This window comes from Rhinichthys klamathensis, unplaced genomic scaffold (genome assembly GCF_029890125.1).
Source record: "Rhinichthys klamathensis goyatoka isolate OS25496 unplaced genomic scaffold, OSU_Roscu_1.1 h1tg000149l_1, whole genome shotgun sequence".
Classification (NCBI taxonomy): domain Eukaryota; kingdom Metazoa; phylum Chordata; class Actinopteri; order Cypriniformes; family Leuciscidae; genus Rhinichthys; species Rhinichthys klamathensis.
In genome coordinates, this window is record NW_026606684.1 from 492,335 (window position 1) to 520,326 (window position 27,992).

The following is a 27,992-nucleotide window of genomic DNA, read 5'->3' on the forward strand; positions in this document are numbered from 1 at the left end:
TTCCCCTCCGCGTTACAGCAGCAACACAAACAACAAAACGCCAAAACAGAACAACAAACAGCGTTTACCTAACGGACGATATCAGCTGCTGTCATCATCCCTGAGACTATTCTTAAGGTAAACGGTTATTTGTGATAGATATGGTGGGGATTTTGATTCATCACAGTGACTCGAAATTTAAGTTCAACATTCGTGAATCGTGACGCTTTCTGCAGGCCACATAGTTACTCAAGTCGAGTCTCGTAGGCGATCCCGATGACAAGTGTTTTTTTGTTTGTATTTTTTGCAAATTACTGAATCATAAAATGTAGATATATCTACCAGAAGACGCCACAAGCATTCATAAGCGGTTAGGCTAAATAAAAACAAAAGCAAATCTGTGATATTTTTGGTTTCCATTTTGTCAAATTTTGGACATGTCACATGACCTTTAAAAAGATTACTTAAAAATTATTCCTTAACGAACAAAACACCAAAACCATCGAGTATTTATATGTTATTGTTGTAAATGCGTAGTTGACACGCATTGTTAAATACATAGGCCTAAATAACAAAAAAGTATTTATCTAATCTAATATTTAATTGACCATTTTGGAGTAATGATTCATTGGACAAATTTTTTGACCTTGAACAGCAGCGCGCCATCTTTGATTTTTAACGGGAATGAAAGCGAGGCTGAAATCGGAAAAAAAAAATTATGTGGCAGTCAATTTACCATTCTTTAAAATATCTTCTTTTGTGTCAAACGGAAGAAAGAAACTCATACAATTTTGGAACAACATAAGGGTGAGTAAATAATGACAGAATTTTCTAGGCCCAAATGCCCTTTGCAGGTCCCTTGCAGGTTACTGTTAAGGTGTTTTGGGATTATCAGCTGATGAAACACTGCAAAATATATTTCTAAGAAACTTCAATAGACATACAATTCCAGACAACAGGAGCTGTGGAATGATATGTGATCTAGGAGCTTTACAGCGGATGGCATTAAAAAAAAAACAAAAAAAAAAACATGGTGTGTCCCTCGCTCAGAGCCTCGCTTTCATTCATACCCGTCATCATGGCGCGGCTCTGAATAAGGTCTATTTCACTTGAACACCTGTGACACGTTCTTTAGCTCAAAACCCTTGAGAGAAACTTCCCATCCAAGAAAAATGTGACATAAAAACAACTGCATGACCATATTGACTGGAAATTTTCTGACTTGACATAGGCTACACTACTTTTTTTTTTTTTTTTTTGCAAAACAACCTATCAGTTCCTAAAAATTCCCCCAAATAAATAAAAGTAGAACAAATTAACCCTGTAATGGGGGGAATGGGAAATAGAACAGATCAAATAACAGCTCATTGTTTAAGCTGTAAGTCCCATGGTGTGAGATTTAACAATCGGTTAGCTAACAACAACAAACACATCTTTCTGCCAAGGTTCATGAATTTGTTTAATCCTTCAAAAAGTAAACAACAGTAGTTGTTCAGTATATGTCGTCATTATATTGCTGCGGACGAGTTGGAAGACAGTCACAGTTAATGAATAACTAATGAATACCTTTTTAAATGTAATGCAATACCTGACCACAGAGTTCCTCCTGAATGGTATTGGTTGGTGAAACCTGTTACCCGGACAACAGGGCACAAAGATAAAATGAGTTACAGCCCACTTGTACCTTGTATCCTACAATTAAACCACAGCTTCCTTGTTCCTCGAATGAGGTCAGCAAACCCAGCAGTTTATTGTTCCTGGAGTATGTATACATACATGTAATATTTAAAAGGAATTTATTTATTCTCTGTCAAGACAAATCTATGATCAAAACAGCAGGATGAGGAGGATGAGTGTATTCCCACAGCATGGCACAGCTCTGGGAACCCTGGGACTTACTGCAAACGAAATCCGACAGGAAGTTGAAAACAGTAAGTCATATTTGACCGAACCTGCTTGATATTTATTATATCTATAACTATATCTATAAAATATGCTGCTCTAGAAACATTTCTTATTATTGTATTATATGTTGAGAATTTTTTATATTATATTTGAGGATACATTTGTTTTCAGGATTCTTTGATGAATAGAAACTTCAAAAGAACGGCATTTATTTGAAATATAAATGTTTTGTAAAATTATAAATATCTTTACTGTCACATTTGATCAACTAAATGTACTAATTTCTGAATAAATGTATTACCCTATTTACATTTTATTTACTAAAAATACTACTGGTAGTGTACGAATAGTGTAGTTAAGAGGTGTAGTGACTATATATATATCTATATATAGATATATAGTGCCTTGCGAAAGTATTCGTACCCCTTTGTTTTTTCTTTTTTTTCTTCACATTTTGTTATGTTGTTTGCCTCCTTATGTTAAACTTCTTTAAATTACAATCTACACTCCATTCACCGTAATGACAAAGCAAAAAAACAGATTTGTGACAACTTTGCAAATTTATTAAAAAGGAAAATCTGAAATAAGTAAATTGCAGTAAAAAGTATTTCTACCCTTAAAGGGTTAGTTCACCCCAAAATGAAAATTCTGTCTGTAATTACTCACCCTCATGTTGTTCCAACCCCGTAAGACTTTCGTTCATCTTCGGAACACAAATTAAGATATTTTTGATTAAATCTGAGAGCTGGATCACTCCTCCATAGACTTCTTAAGGGATCGAAACTGGCCGGCCCAGAAAAGTTAAAGACATCGTTAAAATAGTCCGAGTGACTACAGTGGCTCAATCCTAAGTTTATCAAGTGACGAGAATACTTTTTGTGTGCAAAAAAACAAACAAAAATAATGACTTTATTCAACTATTCATTTTCTTCTCTGTTTGCCTCGAGATTTCACGTAGTGAAACTTCGCAACGCTTCTGTGTTGCACGTCACACGTAGGCTCACTATTGGCCTACGTCATGTTATGACGCTGGTCATGTGTGTGATCCGTGTGACGTACAACCTAGAAGCGTTGCGCAGTTTCACTACGCTATTGCCTAATTGTTCCAAACTTCTTCCATTACGGATTATGGAGGCTACATGCTTCTGTCAACCTTCAATGCAGCATATTTTCTTTGTAGGATTCACTTGATCTGTGTCTTGATACAATCCTGTCTCTGAGCTCTACATGCAGTTCCTTTGACCTTATGTCTTGGTTTTTGCTCTGATATGCATTTTCAGCTGTTAGACCTTTTATTGAGAGGTGTGTGCCTTTCCAAATCATAGCCATTTAACTGAATTTGCCACAGGTTAAATCCACTTAAATCTACAAGCAAAATTAGAATCCTCCTGAGCTAAATGTTAAGTGTCCCAGAAATGGGTTTGAATACTTATGCAATGTAATTAATTCAGTTTTTTTATTTTTAATAAATTTACGAAGTTGTCACAAATCTTTTTTTTGGGGGGCTTTGTGAGACTTAAAAAAACCTTAATTTAAAGTAGTTTAACATAAGGCAGCAACATAATATTAGAAAAAAAAGGAGTATGAATACTTTCACAAGGCACTGTATATATATATATAGTGTGTATATATTGTACAGAAAAGCTTTTGAAACAAATATGTTACATTGTCTACAATAAGACGGACTGTTTTAGATGTTAACTAACTGGATGTCTGTGATCCCAGATACATCTGAACTGGTATCAGACCTGGTTAACCTGTCAGCCGGAGGCAGATTTCAAGCAATTCGATCATTACCTATGTCATTTAATGAGAGGAAAACAATCAGGTTAATGTATTTTATAATAATACATTTTTGCAGTATTTCCCACAATGCTAAATTTGAACTTACACTCCCCTCAACAGGAATAGAGTGAACTCTGTCAAACTCTCAAAGACCATCCTCCCTGCAGACTGTCGTCAACAGGTGTCTCGGGTAAAAAGATAAACACACTTTTTTAAATCTAGATTCGTTATTATCATGGTTCACAATCAAGTGCTCCATAATATTTCAAGACTAATAATCCGCCTCTTCAGTCTTTCCGCAGATTTCGCGCCGGCTTGGCATCAGCCAGACAGCATTTGGTTGTATGGCAGGACACCCTGAAGGAGATCGGGGGCAGGTTTGGCACTTCTGTCCTCTCCTACTTCTTGTTCCTTAAATGGCTGCTGAAGTTCAACCTCTTCTCCCTCCTCATCAACTTCTGCTTCATCACAATCCCACAAATTGTGCATGCGCCCAATATCAGCAGCGTCACAGGGTTCAGAGGACTTGAGCTCCTCACAGGGGTGGTGAGTTTTAATATTGAGTCCAAACTTTATATTCATTAACACTTTACACTAAGGTTCAATTTGTAAACATTAACTAGTGAATTAAGAAGGGGTTTTTTTTCACAGCGATGCCATATAGAATAACTTTTTTGAAGAAGAAGAACCCTTTAGTGAAGAGTTCTTAAAATAACTTTTCTAAGTTTGAAGAACATTTTAATAATCGGTCATTACCAAGACACTGACAGGTTATGATGTATTGGTTTATGTCAAGTTGTCATAACAAAGACATCTCAAACAATTTCATATTTGCATTCAAAATGTCATAATTGAGCAAATGACACTTAATGACAGTTGTCATAAACATGCATAAAACCTTCATATTCATGTCATGTCATGATTATGAAGGTGTCATGTCAGTCTTATGCACACCCCTTCAAGTAAAGTGTTACCTAATAATCTAAAGAACCTTTTTCTACTATAAGAACCTTTCTGTGGAATGGAAAGGTTCCATGGATGTTAAAGGTTCTTCATGGAACCATCAATGCCAATAAAGAACATTTATTTTTAAGAGAGTAGCATGCACTACTTTATTACAGCATTTAAGTTAATGTAAGTATTAATTTAAGTATTTAACCCTGTGTTGAAACCCCTATAACACTTGTGTTCCCGGTCAAAAATGACCGGCCTGCAAATAATTGCTTATAAATGTCTTGTTATGCTACCGTATCACCAAATATTGCATCCGATCTTTTTGTCAGCTTGTTTTCTTTCAATTAGGACAGGTTTTGAATTTATTTTTGGAACTGATAAATCATAGGCCTCATTGATCTGAGCCTCACTGATTTGAGAATAAAGTTCATGTCTGTGAAAAAGAAAGCCTGTAATACTCAAAATAGTTTGTTTGTGCACATAAATGTGTGTGTGTGTGTGTATGTGCGCAGATGCACGTGTATGCATGTATCCACACATGCACAGGTCCGAGGCCTTTATTTTTGCAAACATGTACATATATGAACATGAACATGATTAACATGCTCCTGAATACTAATTGTTTCTTTGATTTTCGACTCTCCCATTCATTTAGAATGGGCAGTAATTTTTTACCAATATAAGCTCAGATCAATGAGGCCTACGATCAGTCAGTTTAAAAAAATTAATAAAAAACCTGTCCTTATTTAAAGAAAACAAGTTGACAATAGATTGAATCCAATATTTGGTGATAAAATAGCATAAGAGATTTTTAAGCTATTTTTTTGTAGGCCGGTCATTTTTGACAGAGAACATCACAAATGTGACTTTGTGCCATTTTGTACAAAATTGTACAAAAAAAGAATTAAAAAAAAATCCTGGTTAAACATTAAAGCACACTAGTGTGATAAACAGTGCAATTTTTTTCATATTTTATGTAAAATTGACAAAATTATCCACAAATAACGCTTTTTTCACTCAAAAACTGAGGTATGTAAGCTCAAGGCCTCAATTCCAAAAAGAAATATAAAACTGATCCTAATTGATAGAAAATAAGTTGACAAAAAGATTGCATCCAATATTTGGTGATGATGTAGCATAATGAAAGATTTATAAGCAATTTTTTTTAGGCCGGCCATTTTTTACCGGTCACCACAAGTGTTACAAAGTGGGAAAAAAAATCACAAAAAATTACAGAAAGTATCAAAACATATTTCGGAAGTTGTTAGACTCTCACAGAAAGTCAGTAAATTTTAGTCCAATGTAAAACATTAACTAGAATTTTCGGGTACGGGAAAATCCTCTCCGGGTCAAAATGACCCGAACACAATTTAAGTAAATTAAAGGGTTAGTTCACCCAAAAATTACTCACCCACATGTTGTTCCAACCCCATAAGACTTTCATTCATCTTCGGGATGTGATTTCACATAGTGAAACTGCGCTAAGCTTCTGTGTTGCTGTAACGTACGGGCAGAGACGGTCGGATTCATGCGCAGAACTTTATTAGACAATCAGGCACACAAATAAACAAGGGCAATCCAATAAATCGTGGTACAAACAGGCGTAGGTCGAGGCAGGCAGCACAGGTTCGTAAACAGTCCAGGATACAGGCTAGGGTCAAGAGTCCAGGGAAACACGGAGAAACAGAACAGGGAATAACGCTCAGAAATGCACGCTTACAGTGTAACAAGACTTCGCAAAGGACACAGGCAAAACTCAGGCTTAAATCAGGAACACAACCAATAATGAATCACAGCTGAGCATAATAAAACATAATGAGACCAAGGTGAAAACATAACACAAGGAGAGAGTACCCTCCAGAGGCTCTCGAGGATACTGCAGCTGCTGATTGTCACATAACCCCCCCTCTAAGGAGCGGCTTCCAGACGCTCCAAAGAGCTCTGGGGGGAGGTCAACGGGGGCTGGGATGGAGGGCCAGGCCCGTGGAGAGGCAGGAGGCCAGGCACATGGAGAGGCCTGGGGCCTGGAGACCCGAGCGGGGCAAGAGACCACAGGGAAGCACGCGTTGAAGGCAACCTGGGTGGACCACACTTGACAGGAGACCAGGGTTGAACACACTTGGAAGGGTACCAGGACGGAGCAGACTCAGACGAAGACAAAGGCGAAGCAGACTCAGACGAGGTCCATGTCATCATCGCCTCCATGGCACCCGCAGAGTACCTACTGCCCCCCCCCCCCCCCAAAAAAATACTTGGGGAAATCCACGGGAGGAACCCCCGGGTGGTAAACGGGTTCAGGAAAGGCCTCATGGAGCTTGAAGGGCGCAGGCAAGGCGAGGCGCAGAGGCGGGGCCGGCAGGGCGAGGCGCAGAAACGGGGCCAGCAGGGCGAGGCGCAGAGGCGGGACCGGCAGGGCGAGGAGTCTGGGTACGCTCCCGGGAGCCTGGCGAACCGAACGAATCCTCCTTCTCCTCCAGCGGCGGCGTCTCACTTGACTTGATTCACTGGACACGGCACTTGATTCAGTTGACTCACTTGACTCGGGACTTGACTCACTTGACTCGGGACTTGACTCACTTGACTCGGGACTTGACTCACTTGACTCGGCGGCACTTGACTCACTTGATTCATTAGGCTCGGCACTTGACCCGGGACTTGATTCGGGGCTAGATTCACTTGACGCGGGATTCGATTCATTCGAGTTAGCTGGCAGGTGCTCAAACTCCAGTTCGGCCGGCGAAACCTCCGCTGTATCTGGATTAGCAAGTTCAACAAAACCAGTGCGGAATACGGGCTCGAGGGGTCCGATACGATGGGTGGGTTTGGCAGGAACGGTAAACTTGAAAGCCCCTCTGACGGTCATCAAGGGAGGATCGAACAGTTTGTTGAGATGAGGCTTTAGCGGCGTGCGGAATGAGTGAGAGAAATCAGCCGCAAACGAACCTCCCCGACGCAGGGACAAGAGCAGTTCCTCAGGATCTTCTTCTCCTGCGGGGAGTTCAAAAGCCTATCTGAATAGGGCGATAAATACCTCATAAGAAGGGAACGACATCCGACCTGGTTCCCAGAACATGCCTGCCCACTCCAGAGCCTTTCCAGTGAGCAGTGAGCAGATAAAGGAAACGCGGTCGTCCTCCGAAGTGTACAACTGGGGCTGAAGATTCATATATACGCTGCACTGCTGAAGGAATCCTTCACACGCCACAGGTGAGGCATCAAACTTGTCAGGAAATGCCAGACTGAGATAGTCAGATGCGGTACTCACACTGGGTTGCAGTGGAACAGGTGCAGCGGCAGTTCGGGCTTGATTATCCGTTGTGCTTGAGCTCTGCGTAGACCAGGTTTGCACGGAGCTTGCTAGTTCCTCGAGGAGAGAAGTTAGTCTCGCCAGCTGAGAACGATGAGAGGCTAGCATGGAAGCTCGGGTCTTGACCACTGTGGATAGATGCTGAAAGTCTGCTGGATCCATGTTTGGCGAAGTCTTCTGTAACGTACGGGCAGAGACGGTCGGATCCATGCGCAGAACTTTATTAGACAATCAGGCACACACAAATAAACAAGGGCAATCCAATAAATCGTGGTACAAACAGGCGTAGGTCGAGGCAGGCAGCACAGGTTCGTAAACAGTCCAGGATACAGGCTAGGGTCAAGAGTCCAGGGAAACACGGAGAAACAGAACAGGGAATAACGCTCAGAAATGCACGCTTACAGTGTAACAAGACTTCGCAAAGGACACAGGCAAAAATCAGGCTTAAATCAGGAACACAACCAATAATGAATCACAGCTGAGCATAATAAAACATAATGAGACCAAGGTGAAAACATAACACAAGGAGAGAGTACCCTCCAGAGGCTCTCGAGGATACTGCAGCTGCTGATTGTCACATAACCCCCCCTCTAAGGAGCGGCTTCCAGACGCTCCAAAGAGCTCTGGGGGGAGGTCAACGGGGGCTGGGATGGAGGGCCAGGCCCGTGGAGAGGCAGGAGGCCAGGCACATGGAGAGGCCTGGGGCCTGGAGACCCGAGCGGGGCAAGAGACCACAGGGAAGCACGCATTGAAGGCAACCTGGGTGGACCACACTTGACAGGAGACCAGGGTTGAACACACTTGGAAGGGTACCAGGACGGAGCAGACGAAGACGAAGACAAAGGCGAAGCAGACTCAGACGAGGTCCATGTCATCATCGCCTCCATGGCACCCGCAGAGTACCTACTGCCCCCCCCCCCCCCCCCCCCCCAAAAAAATACTTGGGGAAATCCACGGGAGGAACCCCCGGGTGGTAAACGGGTTCAGGAAAGGCCTCATGGAGCTTGAAGGGCGCAGGCAAGGCGAGGCGCAGAGGCGGGGCCGGCAGGGCGAGGCGCAGAGGCGGGGCCGGCAGGGCGAGGCGCAGAAACGGGGCCGGCAGGGCGAGGCGCAGAGGCGGGACCGGCAGGGCGAGGAGTCGGTACGCTCCCCGGAGCCTGGCGAACCGAACGAATCCTCCTTCTCCTCCAGCGGCGGCGTCTCACTTGACTTGATTCACTGGACACGGCACTTGATTCAGTTGACTCACTTGACTCGGGACTTGACTCACTTGACTCGGGACTTGACTCACTTGACTCGGAACTTGACTCACTTGACTCGGGACTTGACTCACTTGACTCGGCGGCACTTGACTCACTTGATTCATTAGGCTCGGCACTTGACCCGGGACTTGATTCGGGGCTAGATTCACTTGACGCGGGATTCGATTCATTCGAGTCAGCTGGCAGGTGCTCAAACTCCAGTTCGGCCGGCGAAACCTCCGCTGTATCTGGATTAGCAAGTTCAACAAAACCAGTGCGGAATACGGGCTCGAGGGGTCCGATACGATGGGTGGGTTTGGCAGGAACGGTAAACTTGAAAGCCCCTCTGACGGTCATCAAGGGAGGATCGAGCAGTTTGTTGAGATGAGGCTTTAGCGGCGTGCGGAATGAGTGAGAGAAATCAGCCGCAAACGAACCTCCCCGACGCAGGGACAAGAGCAGTTCCTCAGGATCTTCTCCTGCGGGGAGTTCAAAAGCCTCTCTGAATAGGGCGATAAATACCTCATAAGAAGGGAACGACATCCGACCTGGTTCCCAGAACATGCCTGCCCACTCCAGAGCCTTTCCAGTGAGCAGTGAGCAGATAAAGGAAACGCGGTCGTCCTCCGAAGTGTACAACTGGGGCTGAAGATTCATATATACGCTGCACTGCTGAAGGAATCCTTCACACGCCACAGGTGAGGCATCAAACTTGTCAGGAAATGCCAGACTGAGATAGTCAGATGCGGTACTCACACTGGGTTGCAGTGGAACAGGTGCAGCGGCAGTTCGGGCTTGATTATCCGTTGTGCTTGAGCTCTGCGTAGACCAGGTTTGCACGGAGCTTGCTAGTTCCTCGAGGAGAGAAGTTAGTCTCGCCAGCTGAGAACGATGAGAGGCTAGCATGGAAGCTCGGGTCTTGACCACTGTGGATAGATGCTGAAAGTCTGCTGGATCCATGTTTGGCGAAGTCTTCTGTAACGTACGGGCAGAGACGGTCGGATCCATGCGCAGAACTTTATTAGACAATCAGGCACACACAAATAAACAAGGGCAATCCAATAAATCGTGGTACAAACAGGCGTAGGTCGAGGCAGGCAGCACAGGTTCGTAAACAGTCCAGGATACAGGCTAGGGTCAAGAGTCCAGGGAAACACGGAGAAACGGAAGAAATGCACGCTTACAGTGTAACAAGACTTCGCAAAGGACACAGGCAAAACTCAGGCTTAAATCAGGAACACAACCAATAATGAAACACAGCTGAACATAATAAAACATAATGAGACCAAGGTGAAAACATAACACAAGGAGAGAGTACCCTCCAGAGGCTCTCGAGGATACTGCAGCTGCTGATTGTCACAGTTGCATGTCACACGTAGGCTCACTATTGGCCGACACTGGTCATGTGTGTGATGCGTGTGACGTACAACCTAGAAGCTTTGCGTAGTTTCACTACGTGTTCCGGAGACTTTCTTACTACTGTGGTTCAATAGTGGTGTGATCGCGGAGTGTGCATCGGTTAGAATGCAATGGAATAGGATGGATGGATCTTTATGGTTTTTTATTTTCAGATGGGAGAGTATAGAATGACTAGTTACATATACGTGTGTGGTTCTGTAACAAAACAGACAGTAAAAGGAATATTAATTACCATTTACATACAAATAACAAAAAATAGTAGTGTAAATATAACCTGGGGAAATGAGAATTTAACCAAAAGAAGATAATAGGTAGAATTCACCATATATTCACTGTAATAATGCAGTCACATGCTATCACGCAGGCCCGAAAGCCTTCACCACTACGCAGGACTACTGCTATTACACATAAATAGACACTACTACACTACTAATCAACAGAACTGACATACAGGTGACTGCACTAGCATAATAGGATGCTATTAACCAACTAAACGTAAAATAGAATGAGCATTAAGTGCGCAGGAAAAACATGATTTGTCTTAACATCTTAGCTCAAGTGCTAACAACAATGAACGAGAAAAAATAATGTCAAACATACTCTAGTAACATTCTTATACACTTTAACATTACAGACATTGCACAGCTAAACACCCACCTGTCTCAAGGACGCACACAGTGAAGAAAGGAAAAAGAAAAACGAGGCAACATACAACTTTCACCGATGCTCTGGGCCGACTAAATAAACACAGAAGCTTTCCTTATTCACAAATGGCTGCGCCCCTAATGGTCGGCCTGGGAATTGCATGCAAACTAAAAATACTGTATATAAACAGTCTCGTCTTTTCAACACAGCCGCCCCCAAACTTGCTCCAGCAAGTTTGAAGACTGGATTTACTGTCCATCTTTGTCCTGCACAGCGGGGAGCCGAATGAGGCTACTCACAGGTCTCACATAGGTGCGGTCCTTCACCTTCACTTCCGCTGAGCGGATTAGGCCATCAGCTCCTGGAAAGGCTTTACTGATCTCTCCAACTGGCCACGACGCTCTTGGTAGTTGGGGGTCTACTATTAGCACAACGGTGCCAACTTGAATGGGGGATGTGTCCTTCTGCCACTTGTACCTGGTCTGCAGGGTTGGCAGGTAATGGCGCAAAAACTGTGCCCAGAAGCGGTCACTTAGTACTTGACAGGTCCTCCAGTGTCGGCGTCCAATCAGCTCAGAGTCGTGGTACATCACCTGGGGAAGTGAAGGATCCAGCCGCCCCATCAGCAGAATGTTGGGGGTGACGGGGTCTGGGTTGGCCAGGTCTGATGAGACTTATCCCAAAGGCTTCGAGTTGAGGATTCCTTCTATCTCGATCAGCACTGTCTGGAGTACTTCAGCGCTTACAACCTGAGAGCCCTGAGTGGATGTTAAAGCGGATTTGATGGATCTTATCTCCCGCTCCCAGAACCCGCCGAAGTGAGGAGCGCTGGGAGGATTGTAGCGGAATTTTAGCTGGTATTCCGCGAGCTGGGCCTGCAGGGATGGATGTAAGGCGTTGAATGCTTCCTGTAATTCACGGTCCCCACCTCTGAAATTAGTGCCTTGGTCACAAAGTATCTCAGCTGGTTTCCCACGACGAGCGATAAACTTTCTTAGTGCCATAAGGAAGGAGTCGGTATTGATGCTGGACAACACTTCAATATGGACAGCTCGAGTTGTCAAACATTTGAAGAGCAGGCCCCAGCGCTTTTCATTACGGTGACCAACTTTCACCAGCATGGGCCCGAAGCAGTCTATACCAGTGGAGAAAAAAGCTGGTTGCTGTAACCGGAGGCGGGACACAGGAAGGTCAGACATCTTTGGATTTATTGGTTGGGCTCTCCACCTTTGGCATTCTGTACAGGAACGCTGCTCCTTTCTTATGGCTTCACGGCCTCATAGAATCCAGAATTTTCTCCTCAGTTCTGCAAACAATCAGGGACTGTCAGTCTGCCTGATGAGTAATCTGGTCACAGGATGCTTAGGTTCCAAGACAACAGGATGTTTAACATCAGTTTCCAGGTCATGGCAGCGTCTGAGCCTCCCGCCTACTCTAATGAGCTGGAGTGTGTGGTCAAGTTCTGGAGCCAATGTGTACAGGCGACTTGAGGTGGATATGGGTTTCCCAGATGAAAGGTGCAGGAATTCATCATGAAAGCTGTCTCTTTGGGCAGATCTTAGGATACAGAGCTCGGCCTCCTTGAAGTCATCTGCTGAAGGGGTTCCTTCAGGATCACTGGCCGCTCCATGTAGGCGCTTGGCAGTTTCCTTAATCAGGTCACTGAAGTTGTCGAATTTCTCTGCATCAGGCACAAGGTCAATGCTTACAGATGTAGCTAAACATATCATAGGTCTGCGCTGTTCATTGGTGAAGTCCTCACACGGAGGAAGTGGATGCTCTGGCCATTGCAGTGGGGGAGCGATAGAAAGGGAGGTCCATCACCCCATCGAGACTGACCTGTAAGCTCCTGTAGTCTTTTACCTCTGGTCAGGTCATCTGCGGGGTTGTCTGCTGACGCCACGTAACGCCAGGCCTGGTTGTCTGTTAACTCTTGGATCTCTGCAATCCGTGTACCCACAAATACCTTAAAGTGGCAGGAATCAGACTTAATCCAGGTCAGGACGGTCGTGGAATCTGTCCACATTACAACTCTGGACAGTGGTAGCGTCAGCTCTCTGGTCAGTAAACTAGCAAGTTGGGCACCTGTGAGAGCTGCACATAACTCAAGGCGTGGCATAGAAAGCTGACGTTTGAGAGCTACTCTAGATCGGGCTGTTAAGAATGCAACTTCCACATGTCCATCTGTGTCTTCTGTGCGAAGGTATGCTACACTGCCATATGCCTGCTGAGATGCATCACAGAAGACGTGTAACTCTCTGCTGCTCTCAAGTTTGTCAAAGGCTGGGCTGACGTAGCAACGACGCAGACAATGTTATCCAGCTGTGGCAGTTCAGCTTCCCATTTTTGCCATGCAGTAAGTAGGTCACTGGGAAGTAGAGGGTCATCCCACTCACGTTTCTTGTTCCACAGTAGCTGGACAAGTACTTTGGCCCTTGTAGTGAAAGGGATGAGGAACCCTAAAGGGTCGTATTGACTGGCCAACACTCTGTAAACGTTCCTTATTGTAGGAGGGCCACTCTCGTGGTGCTTGGACTTGTAGTGAAGCGTGTCAGAGTGGCACAGCCAACGCAGACCTAAGGCTGGCTCTTGAGGGTCCATGTCTGTGTGATTCAGCCATTGTTCACTGCTCTCTGATCTCAGTTCTTTGGGAAGATGGCTGACGAGCTCTGGCTTGCTGCTGGCCCACTGCCGAAGCTCGAATCCCCCTTCCTTTAGTAGCGTACTCAGTTTTTCCATAATATCTTTGGCTGTGTCCATGGAGGAGAAACTCTGCAACCAATTGTCCACATAAAAGTGCTTCTCAATAGAGTTGCGCAACTCATCTCCCTGATGGCTGTGATCATGTACGTGTCTTTGGAGCGCATAGATTGCGCAACAAGGGGAACATGTGGTCCCGAATGGAAGGACCTGCCATTCGTACACCTTTGGATGAGCGTCTTTCTGCAGGTCACGCGAGAGAAAGCGCAACAGAGGGCGGTCTTCGGGCAGCAGTCTCACCTGGTGGAACATCCCCTTGATGTCACTGCTGACGGTGATGGAATGTTCTCTAAAACGTACCAGGACACCAAGGAGAGAGGCGCCCAGGTTTGGACCGGGCAATAACAGCTCGTTCAGGTTCTGGTCTTTGTAGGTGAAAGAACAATTAAACACAACACGATTTTTATTGTTGTGTGTCATCATATGGTGAGGGATGAACCATGATTCAGTTGAGGTCCTCACCTGTTCGTCACTTTCTTCTGTGACATAGCCTGCTTTCACCAACCTTGTGATCTCTGCTTGATAAGCTGTGGCCTTCTCCGGGTCTCGACTGAGGCGTCTTTCAGTCCCTCGGAGACTGGGGAGGACTACTTCAGGTGGTACAGAGAGTGTGGGCATGTTATTAACACGCAAGAGAGGACTGGCATATCTCTGAATGCCTTCCACATTTACTCTTGTAGCCTTTACTTCCAGAAGATCCATAGCTTGGTGCTCTCTCAGAGAACGTGTGATCAGCTTCTCACTTCTGTATGGCAGAACATCAAGTTGCCATAGCTTCTCTACGTGACTGAAAAGCTCTGCCGCAGGTGAGATAGTAGACAAGAAAAGACATTGTTGGGGCTGAGTGTTCTGATGGCAAGAGGGGACAGGTCCCTGTAGTGTCCAACCTAACCTGGTCTTGACTGCGGCAGGACCTCCAGGTGGACCCAAACGCACAGGCTGGATGGGAGTAACCAGGTGGGGACAGTCGGAGCCAATCAGTAGGAGCGGCTGGGCATTTGTGAATGGCTGCAGTGGTAACTTTCTCAGATGCCTGTACTTCTGTTGAAGAGCCTTCACCTGGTATGAATGCTCAGCCAGTCCTAAATCATCTGCTGTAAAAGCCTTCGCAATTGTAAAGGTCTTCAATGGTTGGCTTACTGGTGAGACTTTAAATGTCACTGATTCTCCGTGTAGTGTTCTCAGTCCTTGTCTCACAGTTCGCAGTGAGAGACTCTCTGGGGTTCCCCTTAACTTAAGCCTCTGGGCGGCCTCTTGAAGCAGGATTGTCCTCTCAGATCCGTCGTCAAGTATGGCCAATGTCTCTAGTGTATGCTCACCATTTCGCAGCAGGACCTTACTGATCTTCAGGAGAACCTGATTACATCCTGCTCGCCGGTCTAGATAGAGAACATCTGCAGAAGATTTATTCTCTGGCTCAGAAGTTGTCGGGTTTACTGCTCTGCAGCCACACGCAGATTCACGACATGCAAGGCCTCAAGATGCTTTCCTTTGCATGTCTTGCACTGTACTTTAAGTCGACACTGAGCCACTTGGTGGCGCCGCCCACAACGCCAGCAACGGTTATTGAACTTAATCCAGTTGGTCTTCTGCTCCTTTGCATTTTCTAGATCAGTGTGCCAATTTCAAGTTTCTGACAGAGTGTTGCAGCAGTAGGGGCAGTATGATTTGGGCTTGTCTTGAGCATCTGGAGTTGAATGGGTTTCAACTAGAGTCTCTCTGGATGTACCATCTCGTGTCGCGCCAAGCAGGACTGTTGTAGTCCTCTTAGCAGCTCTTTTATCTCTCTTTGTGCTGATTCTGTCTCTTTGAACATCCTCTCCTTTGTCCACTCGGTCCCCGCGCTCTTGAATAACCAGCTCATATTCCAGCCACTCTGAAAAGTCTCTAAGTGATGGCACGCCACTGTTTCGTGGGTAGAGATAGCGGCGGAAGGCAGCTCGTAGATCCTGAGGCAGCTTTCTTGTGAGTCTCGCCACATGAGATCCACACTGTAGCTCTACACGGCCGTCCCCCCCAAGCTGTTCCAGCATACCAACCAATGCTCGGACTCTGAGTGCAAACTTCCTGAAGCCTGCCGTGTCGCTGGAATGGATATTGGGCTCATCCATCAGCTCTGCTATTCTTTGCAGTGACAAGTGATGAGGCTGACCATATTGCTTGATGAGTGAAGCCATAGTGTCTGTGTATGGGCGAAGAGAGTTACTGTACGAGTCAGCGATCAAAAGAGCTTCTTCAAATCTGAGGTGGTCACATAGTATCTGATACTTAAATCTCTCCGTTGCGTCAGCTGGAAGAATGTTGTCCAAAGCCAATCTTAATCGAGCAAACTGTCTGGGGTCAGCCCGTGTAAACTCCGGAATTGATGGCTTTGGGCCTCTGTAAATCTTCTCCTTCGTGGCTATAGGTTGAGTGGGAGTAGACGCGCACTCTGGAAACAGGATGTTGCCCTCTAGTGTTGTACCAAGAGTTGGTGATGCTGGGATAGGCTGCGGCACATGGCTCTGGGTGTCTGTACCAGTGGTCACTGCAGCTGCGGCCTGTAGAACTCGTAACTCCTCCAGGCGCTGGCTAAGCTCTTGAACAATACCTGGTGATTGCGAGTGTGGAACGAACTGCACGTGTGGCGAATCAGGATGGTCTCTGGGAAGGGAGACTGGAGGTGGTGGTAGTGGTCACTCCTCCTGCTGTTCAGCACTTCCTTGTGCGCCAGGTATAGTATCCTGATGCAGAGAGGTCTGAGTGGGCGGATGTGTGGAGAGCCACGAGTCACCGGCTGAAATACTTCCTGACGGCGCAGGCTGCAAACTTGTAGAAGCCAATGTTGCAGTGCCACGATCCATCCGTCTCCACATATCTGTAAACATCATCTGAAGACGCCTGTTTTCTTCCTGCAGCTGTTGCACAATGTTTATAAACTCGTGGGGAGCACTGGATAATGCTGGTTCAGTGATGGAAGTTCTAATATAACCAGGAGATGTTCCACTTATCTGTTCTGGGGGTTGCTGGAGGGGCGTCATCCCGGTGTATCCCTCTCTGGCCCTGTACTGCTCCGGTGGGGCAGGTGGCCGTGCGTATCCCTCATAATCGCTCATCCATCCTGGCGGTCGCACTGTTCTCTGTGGACGGGCACCACCTCTCTGCGGATCAAAATCCATCTTCACCCCGTAATCATCAATTCCCGGGTTTCAGCACCAAATCTGTTCCGGAGACTTTCTTACTACTGTGGTTCAATAGTGGTGTGATCGCGGAGTGTGCATCGGTTAGAATGCAATGGAATAGGATGGATGGATCTTTATGGTTTTTTTATTTTCAGATGGGAGAGTATAGAATGACTAGTTACATATACGTGTGTGGTTCTGTAACAAAACAGACAGTAAAAGGAATATTAATTACCATTTACATACAAATAACAAAAAATAGTAGTGTAAATATAACCTGGGGAAATGAGAATTTAACCAAAAGAAGATAATAGGTAGAATTCACCATATATTCACTGTAATAATGCAGTCACATGCTATCACGCAGGCCCGAAAGCATTCACCACTACGCAGGACTACTCCTATTACACATAAATAGACACTACTACACTACTAATTAACAGAACTGACATACAGGTGACTGCACTAGCATAATAGGATGCTATTAACCAACTAAACGTAAAATAGAATGAGCATTAAGTGCGCAGGAAAAACATGATTTGTCTTAACATCTTAGCTCAAGTGCTAACAACAATGAACGAGAAAAAATAATGTCAAACATACTCTAGTAACACTCTTATACACTTTAACATTACAGACATTGCACAGCTAAACACCCACCTGTCTCAAGGACGCACACAGTGAAGAAAGGAAAAAGAAAAACGAGGGAACATGCAACTTTCACCGATGCTCTGGGCCGACTAAATAAACACAGAAGCTTTCCTTATTCACAAATGGCTGCGCCCCTAATGGTCGGCCTGGGAACTGCATGCAAACTAAAAATACTGTATATAAACAGTCTCGTCTTTTCAACACTACATGAAATCTCAAGGCCCACAGAGAAGGAAATGAATAGTTGAATACAGTCGTTATTTTTGTTTGTTTTTTTGCACACAAAAAGTATTCTCGTTGCTTGATAAACTTAAGGTTGAGCCACTGTAGGCACTCTGACTATTTTAACGATGTCTTTCATAACTTTTGTGCCGGCCAGTTTCGATCCCTTTAGAAGCCTATGGAGGAGTGATCCAGCTCTCAGATTTAATCAAAAATATCTTAATTTGTGTTCCGAAGATGAACGAAAGTCTTATGGGGTGAGTAATTACTGACAGAATTTTCATTTTGAGGTGAACTAACCCTTTAAATACTTAAGAAAACTTAATTTAAGTAAATTAATGATAATTTATTAATCATAAACCAGTCATGATTTTTTACAGCTTTATAAGATTTTTTTATTAGAGATCTTAATAAATTCTGTAAAAATATTGTTAAAAAATCGGTAACGCTTCCTTTTACAAAAAATCATGATAATGAATGCATTAACTAACCTTAATGAACTGAACCTTGTGTTCATCATACAAAACTTTGGCTTTCTAGATCTATAGAATATGGAGTGACAATATCTTTGTCGACAGGGTTATTTCAACCAGACGGTCTTGTTCTATGGTGGTTATAATGGTGAAGTGATTGTATCCACACCAGCCTACAACATGCAGTTGGCCTACTTTTTCACCATAGCTGCATATCTGGTGCTGTGTGGGGTGTCTCTTATCTACAGGTAACATATTTAGCGGTACGGTAGGTTTCTAAGGCCTTTACAGCATACAAGCAATACAACGCTTGTTTTGTTGCTAGATAACTTCCTGTTGCACAATTTCCCAGACTTCACATATAACATTTTTGGCATTTGAAAGCCATATGGAAATATAAGGATCCAGTCATTGGCTATGATAAATATGAATGTTTTGAGGTTTGAAAATTTGCATTTTGTGACTCAAAGGTCACCATGTGAGCAGAAGTAATGAATGGTGCAACAAGATAACATGTCTACAGTTAGATTAATGCCAGAATGGAATGCAGTAAAAAAAGATCTGGTTTTCTTTTCCTCCTCCGCAGCATGTCCAGATCCTTTCAGAATAACTTTGTGCTGGAGACAGGACCCGTCTCTGGAGGAGCATGGCGTCTCTTGTGCAGCTGGGACTTCAGTGTTGTCAATGAAAAAGCCATTCAGTACAACAAGAACAACCTCGGCATTCAGCTGAAGGTTCATACCCGTTTACCTGCTTGTAGGTGTCATCCCTTTTCTGTTTCCATTGGCTCATTTTGACCGTGTCTTCCAGGAGTCCTTATCTGAACGTTTACAGGAGAAAAACAAAACGTCTCTGTCTGACAGAATAAAGCGTCTGTCTCTCCACCTACTGGCCTGGCTGCTCTCTTTAGGACTCGCCCTAGGCTCCAGTGCAGGGATCTACTTCCTGGGGAAAGATCAGCTGGTAAGTTCATTCACAAAGTGGTAAATACACAAAAAATACACATTTTGCTTGCATTTCACGCTCGTGTGCTTATGTTTTGCTGCAGACCTTTAATTTCGATCACGATCCAAATGATTTAAAGGCCGAGGCATCTACTCTGCTTCTGCCTGTGGTTGTGTCTCTCATCAACCTGATCGTGCCTCTCCTCTTCTCCCTCATCAGCAAAATGGAGAGCTACTCCAATCCACGTGCACAGATCTACATAAGCATCATCAGGTGTGATCATTGTTTTGTCACCAGAAGCATCAGATTTCCATTGCTAACAATGCCAGGTGACCTCATCATTGTCTGTTTTGTTCCTAGAAATGTTGTTTTGAAGATGTCCCTTCTTGGAATTCTTTGCTTTTACTGGCTGAATGTTGTTCCCAACGAAATCTCAGTGGGTGCACCATAAGTGTAATTGATCATGGATTACTAGCAAAGCATGATTATGTTTCTTTTTACGCAGTTGTAATCTTTTTTATATTCAAGTGTTGGGAGTCCTTTGTGGGGCAGAGTGTGTATCGACTGCTGATAATTGACTTCATATTCTGTCTACTCGGCATTTTCTTTGGGGAATTCCTACGCAAGTGAGTCAAATACATCTTGGCTGCTGAAGTAGGTCTGCAAAAGGCAGCTCACAGCTGGAAATGTAGTACCATTCAGTGGATGATTTCCACCACTTTAACATGTAAAACTTGTATGCAGCTTTAGTAGAATCATTCAAAGATTCCAAAGAATTAATGTACTACCGTTCCAAAGTTTGGAGTTTGTACGTTTTTTGTGTTTTTTTATGTTTTTGAAAGTCTCATATGTTCACCAAGGCTGCATTTATTTTGATAAAAAATGCAGTAAAACAGTAATATTGTGAAATATTACTGCAATTTAAAATAACTGCTTTTGTATTTGAATATATTTTCAAATGTAATTTATTCCTGTCATGGGAAAGCTGCAGTTTCAGCATCATTACTCCAGTCTTCAGTGTCACATGATCCTTCAGAAACTATTAATTTTTTGAATAAAAAGTTAAAAAGAACAGAAGACATATTTTGTAACATTATAAATGTCTACAATGTCACCAATTAAATGCATCCTTGCTGAGTAAATAAATATAAATGCTAAATTTAAATATTAAGTTTTTTTTTTACATATCTTACTGACCCCAAACTTTTAAATACTGTAAAAAAATATATATATTTGCCGTTTACTTTGTAGAATAAACTGTTTTTACAGACTGATAAATAAATAAATCTAAGGAAATGGTTTACATTACAGTTCTATTCATGAGTGTACTGTGGACCCTTCCAAATGAAGAGTAATTACTGATTACAAATGACACAGAATCAATAGATTCACTTTCATTTAACTTTTTCAAAATTGCTACAGTGTAATCGGAACCATGTGCATCCAGAGCCTTGGCGTCCCAGAGTTTGACATTGCTAGGAATGTACTTGATCTGATCTATGCCCAGACTCTGGCTTGGTAAGTCAATATCTGCATCTCTTCACGTCTATACTTTGATATTCCTTCAAGCTGATTGCACTGTCTCTTTTATCTCTCTTCCTGTCTGCCCCAGGATTGGAATTTACTTCTCCCCCCTACTTCCTGTAATGCAAGTCCTTAAATTGTTTATCATCTTTTACTTGAAAAAGGTAAGCACCATTATAGCATCACTTTGTCCTTGCAGTCGAGATTATATTGCATGTTCTTAGTCTCACGGTTCCTGTTTCAGATCAGTCTGAGCATGAACTGTCAGCCTCCCAAACACACGGGCAGAGCCGCACAGATACAGACGGTCTTCATCGCCCTGCTCTTCTTCCCCTCATTTGTGGGCACGCTGTCCATGGTAGCATTCACAGTGTGGAGGTGGAGTTGACTTCCGACTAAGTGACATATCTTCAGTGCAGTTTGTTGCTTCATTTTGTTTCGTATAATCGTGAACAATTCCTAATTCGACGACAGACTAGAGAGTGGCTCCAATCAATGATATAACAGAGTTTTGAAGTGTTTTTGCGTTCCAATGCTCTGATTTTTGTTATTGTTTGTCTATTTAAACATGACCCAGATGGGCGCTTTGTTCTGCAAGCACCACGTTTTTAAAATGCCATGTCAGTTTATTTATTTAGTTGTTTTGAAAGGTTATGTTCATGGCAAGAACAGGGTAAAATCAGTTTTTTACAAATCTAACCGTGTCAAGGTAAAGGAACCCATTAGTGTTTTAAGATGTAAAGCCGCGTATTGTGTAAACAAGGCTGTTCATGCTCTTGCATTTACATTTGTGAGATACAGCGCAGAGAAATAGAAAAAAAATATTTTTAAAGTTTGGTCTTTTAACTTGACACTGCCTTTTAACAAAGACACGTGTGTGAGATAATAGCTGTGTCCCAATGTGAAGGCTGCGTGATCCGAAGGCCGCATTTGAAGGCCGATTGGCCGCATTCGAAGGCCGATTGCGTCACAGCGGCGTGACGAAGGCTGTCCCAATTCAAAGGCTGCATCTTCGAAGGACGCATTTGAAGGCCGATTGCGTCATCGCGGCGCGACGAAGGCTACCCTGATTCAAAAGCGACGCCAAATGCACCCTTCGTTTCCCCGTGAAAGGAAGGATACATAAATGGACACTTAGCGGCCTATCCTACCCTGATCCTACCCCATAATTCATTGCGCGCCGGTGACGACAGCATTTTTGGTGCAGCATTTGGTGTGTAGCCTACAGTTCAAATTCAAATGTTGGTGTTCAACTATGCCTTTTAAAACCGTTCATTTTTCGTTTTTCAATTACGGGTTAAAAAATTAAAAACGAATGGATGCAAATTTACACAGACTATTAAATAGTTTATTGATAGATTCTTAGATTAAAGTCTTTGATTTTACTAGTGTTTTGATTGACTATCAAACCTTTCTACAAATACATTATTTTAAATATTTAATAATATAAGGTAGCCTACTTTTGCGTCCATTTGTTTTTCTTTTTTTTAACCCGTAATTGAAAAACTAAAAATGAAAGGTTGTTGTATTTTTAAAAGCCAAAGTTGAACACCAAAAATTGAACTGTAGTAGGCTACACAAATGTTGCGCAAAAAAAAAAAAAGAGACATTTTGCCCCTTTATTAAACATTTAAAATATTCACAAATTACTATGGGACAAATGTCGATTTTACTGGTTTTCTAAGGCCAGAGTAAGCCAAGAGTGTGTAACATTGTCACTGTTTCTGTACCACAGTCCATTATAAACCACATCATGGATAAAGTTTACAAAGCCATAGTCAGGTGAGGGTCAAGGGTCTTAACCTCTTAACGCTCGCCAGTGCGTCGGCGCACTGAAGCGTTTTTATTTATTTATTTAGTTCAAATTTACTATCAGATTTTATTTTATACCTTAAAGCTCCAGTCCGTAACTTTTTTAAGTTAAAAATAATCCAAAATAATTATATAAAAAAAAAACTTATTCTGCCAGTGGTCAAAACTATCTGCTTGCCATAGCTAGATTCAAAACGGTTAGCTTGTAATAATGATTTTAATTCCAGTGGTACTGGTGGGTTTCCGCGGGAAATTCGAGCATGTCTTTGCGTCATGACGTCACACCCATACACATAAAGAAGGAGTTTCGGCTATAGCCGGCTATACTGCGCGTGACGAGATGTTTAGATGTATAGGCTTTTCTCGCAGCACTTTACATAATTAAACTTATGGCATCCAGAAAGATCCAAACAACAATCATCAGTGTCAACTGGAGATTCAGCAGTTATAAAACCCAAAAGACTTCGCACTTCGGATTTAAGGTGGCTAGAGAAAGAGAAAGAAACCGTCTCATGCGAACACAAGGATTTAAACATCGACGGGGCTTTTGAAAAGTGCTTGAACTCCGTGTTTTGAAGGGGTTCGAAACGGAAGAAGAGACGGCTTTTTTCTGCTGAACAAGTAAGACATTTCAATAGTTCAATCGTGTAACAGTACGTTTTCTTAATTCACACAGTTATGGAGTTTTCTTTGTTGTGCCTTTCTCGTTTTGCTATTATGGAGAATATGAATTCTGAACTACACAGGTAGCTGCTAACCATAAAACACATTAAATTTAACATTAGTCACGCAATGCTGATGTTGTTAACATGAACAATTTGAGAACAAAGTAGGCTATAATTTGCACGGTTGCTGTAAATCACGTTGATTAAATCTAACGAAGCTTATCATGTCGATTGCTTTTTCCCCCTTAGTTGGTCAGAACAAAAATGGATTTTACTTACTTGTTCAGAAGACATTTTCTTATGAAAATTCTTATGTTGGTCAAACTTTCAAAAAGTGAATCTGTGATTCTGTATGACATTATATCCACACAGCGCGGAGACTGACAGCAGCACTCGCCTCAAAGCACTGTGTTCATCCGCGCTGTTTCATGCTGATTTACAACCCACGTAAAGATAATAATTCCGCGAATCACTGCAGTTACAGATTTCGAACAGAGAGATGGCGACAAAGAGGAAAAGTTCCGGACTGCAGCTTTAAAGGAGATCATGAAAGCGACTGATTGTTTTATTTTATTTTACAAAAGCACAACGTTTTCTTGTTATGTGAGTTTGGACAAATAAAATTAGTTGCGAATGATGTATTATTCTTTTCTGTGTGACCAGAAATGATAGAGTATTTTTTAAGTTGTTTCCACTGTTGATGGGAAAATGCAAGTGTTCCCGGCCGCGCATCCGTGCCATGCAGTGCTCGCTCACACTCCCACACACATTTGCGTCAAAATCTTGTGTTTATTTGTGATCATCTTAGCCCTGTATTATGACTGACATTTGACGAATTTCTTTGTTCCTTTTTTGGATAAAAACGCCTTCTAAATATGTAGGCTAATAATAATAATATTATTATTATCATTTGCATTGAGGTCACTGAAGACAGTAATATGTTAATCATAAAATAATTTATGAATGTTTTATTTTTATATAACCTAACCTTGTGTTTGTGTTATATTTCTTTTTTATATGTGAAGTCTTTTTTTACTTATTCTATTATACTGAGCTTTTTCCTCCTAAAAAATTGAGCTTTTTCCTCCTAAAAAATTGACTTTAAAGACAAGTGGCCTAAATGTCGTTTAGAAAATTCATGTATTTAACATCCTCAGTAAAATATAAAACATAAAAATGACAATAGCCAATTCTGGCTCCATAGCTGTTTACTCAATTATAACAAATTAATGATCAGGACGGCAGCTCCATCTCGCACTGTTGCTTGGCGCCATGGAGCGGTAATCGGGAACACCTGGATGCGCAATTAGGAAATCCTATGAAGGCTACAAGGTGCGTCCTTCGAAGGACGAATAGTTCGAAGTCCGCGGCCTTCGGAGAATGCAGCCTTCACATTGGGACACAGCTGCTGAGAGCGAGAGGTGTGCAACGGTCAAAGATATCCGTCTAGATCAGTTGTTCTTCCAAGGGGGCTTCAAGAAGACCTAAAGTCATCATGAAATCAAAATGGACAATTCTTATTGTTTATAGAATATTGCAGTATTTATTATATGATTTATAATTTTTTTTATTAATTCTTTAATCAAAATAACTCCTCCCTCTTGCAGCAACTAACGCTAGGGTGGGCCGCGGGACAACCTGTCACTCACATGACATCACAGCTATGGCAAACCACAGCGATCCAACAAAATCAAGTCCCGCCTTCATTTTTTTCTTGTTCCAGAATGTGTTTCATTCGAATGTATGTACGTAACGTCACAATAGGGAATAAAAGACTATCGCAACTTCCATTTTGATTTCAGACTTGATTTAAAATAAGACAAAACAACAAAAAAAATCAAGATATTTCGTATATTAATTCACCCTCTAAACAACTGTCTTAAAACAATTGGATATATGAGGCAGCCTATTTTAAAAGTGCGATTACTATACCCAGAAAAGCCATAGAAATTTATCAAATAATTTAAAGAAATGTTTTGTTAATTGAATATACATTTTTCTAGTAATGCCAGACCTCCAAATATTTTAATGGGGTAGAAATTTTGAGTTCAAAATATAATTTTAAAACCCTTCTCCTTAAACCTCATAAAGTAAATCATGAACTTCTGGAAAAAATCATGAGGCATTTGAATATTGTTGTGGACGAGGGGGGTTGGGGTTATGGATGGGAGGGCCTTGGTGTCAAAAAAGGTTGAGAAACACTGGTCTAGCACATTAAAAGCAGCACAGTGGGGTGCAAAATGCATTGTGTGAACCGGCCCTTACTGTATTTTACAGTCTTTTCCGCTTGTCTTGCAGCCTGCAGCCCTCAGATCAGTGTGGGCCCTTCCAGGGTCTCGACACCCCCTTCTACGCCATTTTCAATTGGATCGATTCAATCCAGGACCCTCCTGAAAGTAAATGGGTCTGGTGGATATTTGAAAACGTACTGAGAAGTGAACTCTTCTACTATCTGATTAGCCTCATCATCCTGTAAGTCCACAAGCTGGATGTTTTGTGAACGCCTTAACACAAAAGGAAACCTTTTTTTCTGGATCTTTCTTCATTCCTCGCTCTCTTCTTTCAGAGTCATCACTTTTTTTCTCTGGCAAATCACTCAGGGACGGAAACAGCTCATCAAGACTCTGCGAGAGCAGATTGTGAATGTGAGTGCCCTCACTTTAGCATCAGTGTCGTCAAAAACAAATAGTTTTAACCTCAGTGACTCTTCTTCCATCTGCCTGTCAGGAAGGAAAGGACAAAGTGTTTCTCTTGAATAAACTACAAACTATACAGAAGCAGAGAAGGGAAATGGCATCTTACATACCTCAGGTGCGTGTCTCTCATGTGTTCTGTCTGGTCTAACGTACATTCTTCTTGCATCTAGTTATCGTTAGTAAAATACTGTACTCAACAGAAAGAGAAACATATTGTGATTGTGGAGATTTCAGCCCAACACAACAGAACTCAGGGTACTACAGTCCTTAGCAGGCTTCAGAGAAACCCCAGAATAGGGCACCTTCATACTGAAGATACTCTACTGCCAGGGGCCGTGCCTTCAAACGCCACCACCTCTTAACAGACAGAGCTCACACCGGTAGCCCACGATCCCTTCTGACATGCAGCGGGGATCAAAATAAGATCCATATTTTTGTAAAATGCATTTCCATCTCACTCTTTCTGGCGGCCTGTAAAAGCAGAACAAAAAGCACAGCATTTTTCTTGTGAGGTCATATATTGAGTAAAGCTGAAATTTTTTGCTCATTTGAAAGCACTTTTAAACATTCTCATCATCTTGATCTTATTTTCTGTCATGTAGGACTTCGACCAGACACCACATTTCAACACAAACTGGATGAATACTCTGCCCTTCGATATGTGACATTATATTCTCTGATTATTTTTGATGTACATGCATTTTTCTGTAAATATTGCATTTATCTGTAACTTATTCAGAAAAATCTAACTATCCTCTGTGTATTGGATGGGGAGAGGAATTGTTTGGAAACCATGTGTTCCCACAACTTAATTTGTTCCCTCTTTTTCATTTAGTTAAATAATGGCTACAACTTAACTAAAACAGAAGAACAATTTAATAAGTCATGGAAATTAATTCTAAATGCATTGGCCATTATATCCTTTTTTCACCCCGCAAGTCATGTGCAGGGCTCCGTACTTTCCTCATGATAAGTAGGAAAAACAAGCTAACATTTTACCCCTAGTCATATCCTAATCATTTATTCTGATATCTTTGTAAATATCAACAAATAAATATTTTAATATGTAAATAAGTGTCATCTGTGGTGAGCGATGTTGGATGTAAAGAACCTCAAAACTTTGTTTTACTGATAACAATATCAATTTTATTGTGGAAAAAGTCGTTGCTTTCATACACTTAAGAACTGTACAATCAATAATTTAAAAAAATGTTTTTCATTGTTATTGTTGCAAGAACTTCTGATAATTATGCAGGTATTTCAGCAGCTTTTAGCTTCAACCAAAGGAAAATAGTGTTTACAATTGTGTGTTCCTACTGCTCCACCAAATCACTTTTCCCTTTATCCCGTTCACACAGAAGAGGAAACACCAGGAGGGTCCCGTCATGCTGCCCGACGTTACACTTAAAAACCATGAGCATGTTTTTTTTTTGTTTTTTAAATATAATCAGAGGCTTCAGTTACAAAGAGGAAAAACACTTTACAATACAAAAAAAGTTGAAATGAAACATTCTAACTAAGTCACAGAATTTCTTTGCACCGTATGATGTGCATATTACAGAGAAGAACAACCAGTGCTCTCGACCGAGAGGCTCAAACTAATACCTACGGATACTGAAGATGTCCAAAAAGGAATAAAAGAACACTTCTTTGTAGTATATTTCTATTACCACAGCCTTTCGGGATTCAAAGATTAATGGGGGGAGGCCAATAACATTTTGTGGACCCTTTAGTATTTATGTCACCCAACAGATGGATACTAATATGCACACCTGCTCTAAACGCAAGACCAACACGCGCCAGGTTCATTCTATCAGCTATAGCGACTGCAAAAGGCCTGTAGCGAAT

The 27,992-nt window shown here is 42.5% G+C and overlaps 1 protein-coding gene across 1 annotated transcript; it reads left to right on the forward strand.

Moving 5' to 3' along the window:
- The first annotated feature begins 1,672 nt into the window (after positions 1-1,672).
- On the forward strand, positions 1,673-27,441 carry tmc5 (transmembrane channel like 5). Its single transcript, XM_056258163.1, has 17 exons — positions 1,673-1,910; positions 3,610-3,712; positions 3,790-3,859; positions 3,961-4,215; positions 18,608-18,750; positions 19,089-19,236; positions 19,313-19,465; positions 19,551-19,720; positions 19,808-19,883; positions 19,976-20,073; positions 20,870-20,965; positions 21,060-21,135; positions 21,216-21,349; positions 25,747-25,920; positions 26,015-26,093; positions 26,176-26,259; positions 26,747-27,441. The coding sequence occupies exons 1-17, from the start codon at positions 1,820-1,822 to the stop codon at positions 26,807-26,809; spliced, it is 2,013 nt and encodes a 670-aa protein (XP_056114138.1). The 5' UTR covers positions 1,673-1,819; the 3' UTR covers positions 26,810-27,441.
- Positions 27,442-27,992: the final 551 nt, after the last annotated feature.

Excerpts from the sequence above, each read along its gene's own strand:
- tmc5 (XM_056258163.1), top strand. The coding sequence starts at position 1,820 with ATGAGGAGGATGAGTGTATTCCCACAGCATGGCACAGCTCTGGGAACC. Across the intron at positions 1,911-3,609 it reads CCGACAGGAAGTTGAAAACA|ATACATCTGAACTGGTATCA; the intron begins GTAAGTCATATT and ends CTGTGATCCCAG. Across the intron at positions 20,966-21,059 it reads TATGCCCAGACTCTGGCTTG|GATTGGAATTTACTTCTCCC; the intron begins GTAAGTCAATAT and ends TGTCTGCCCCAG.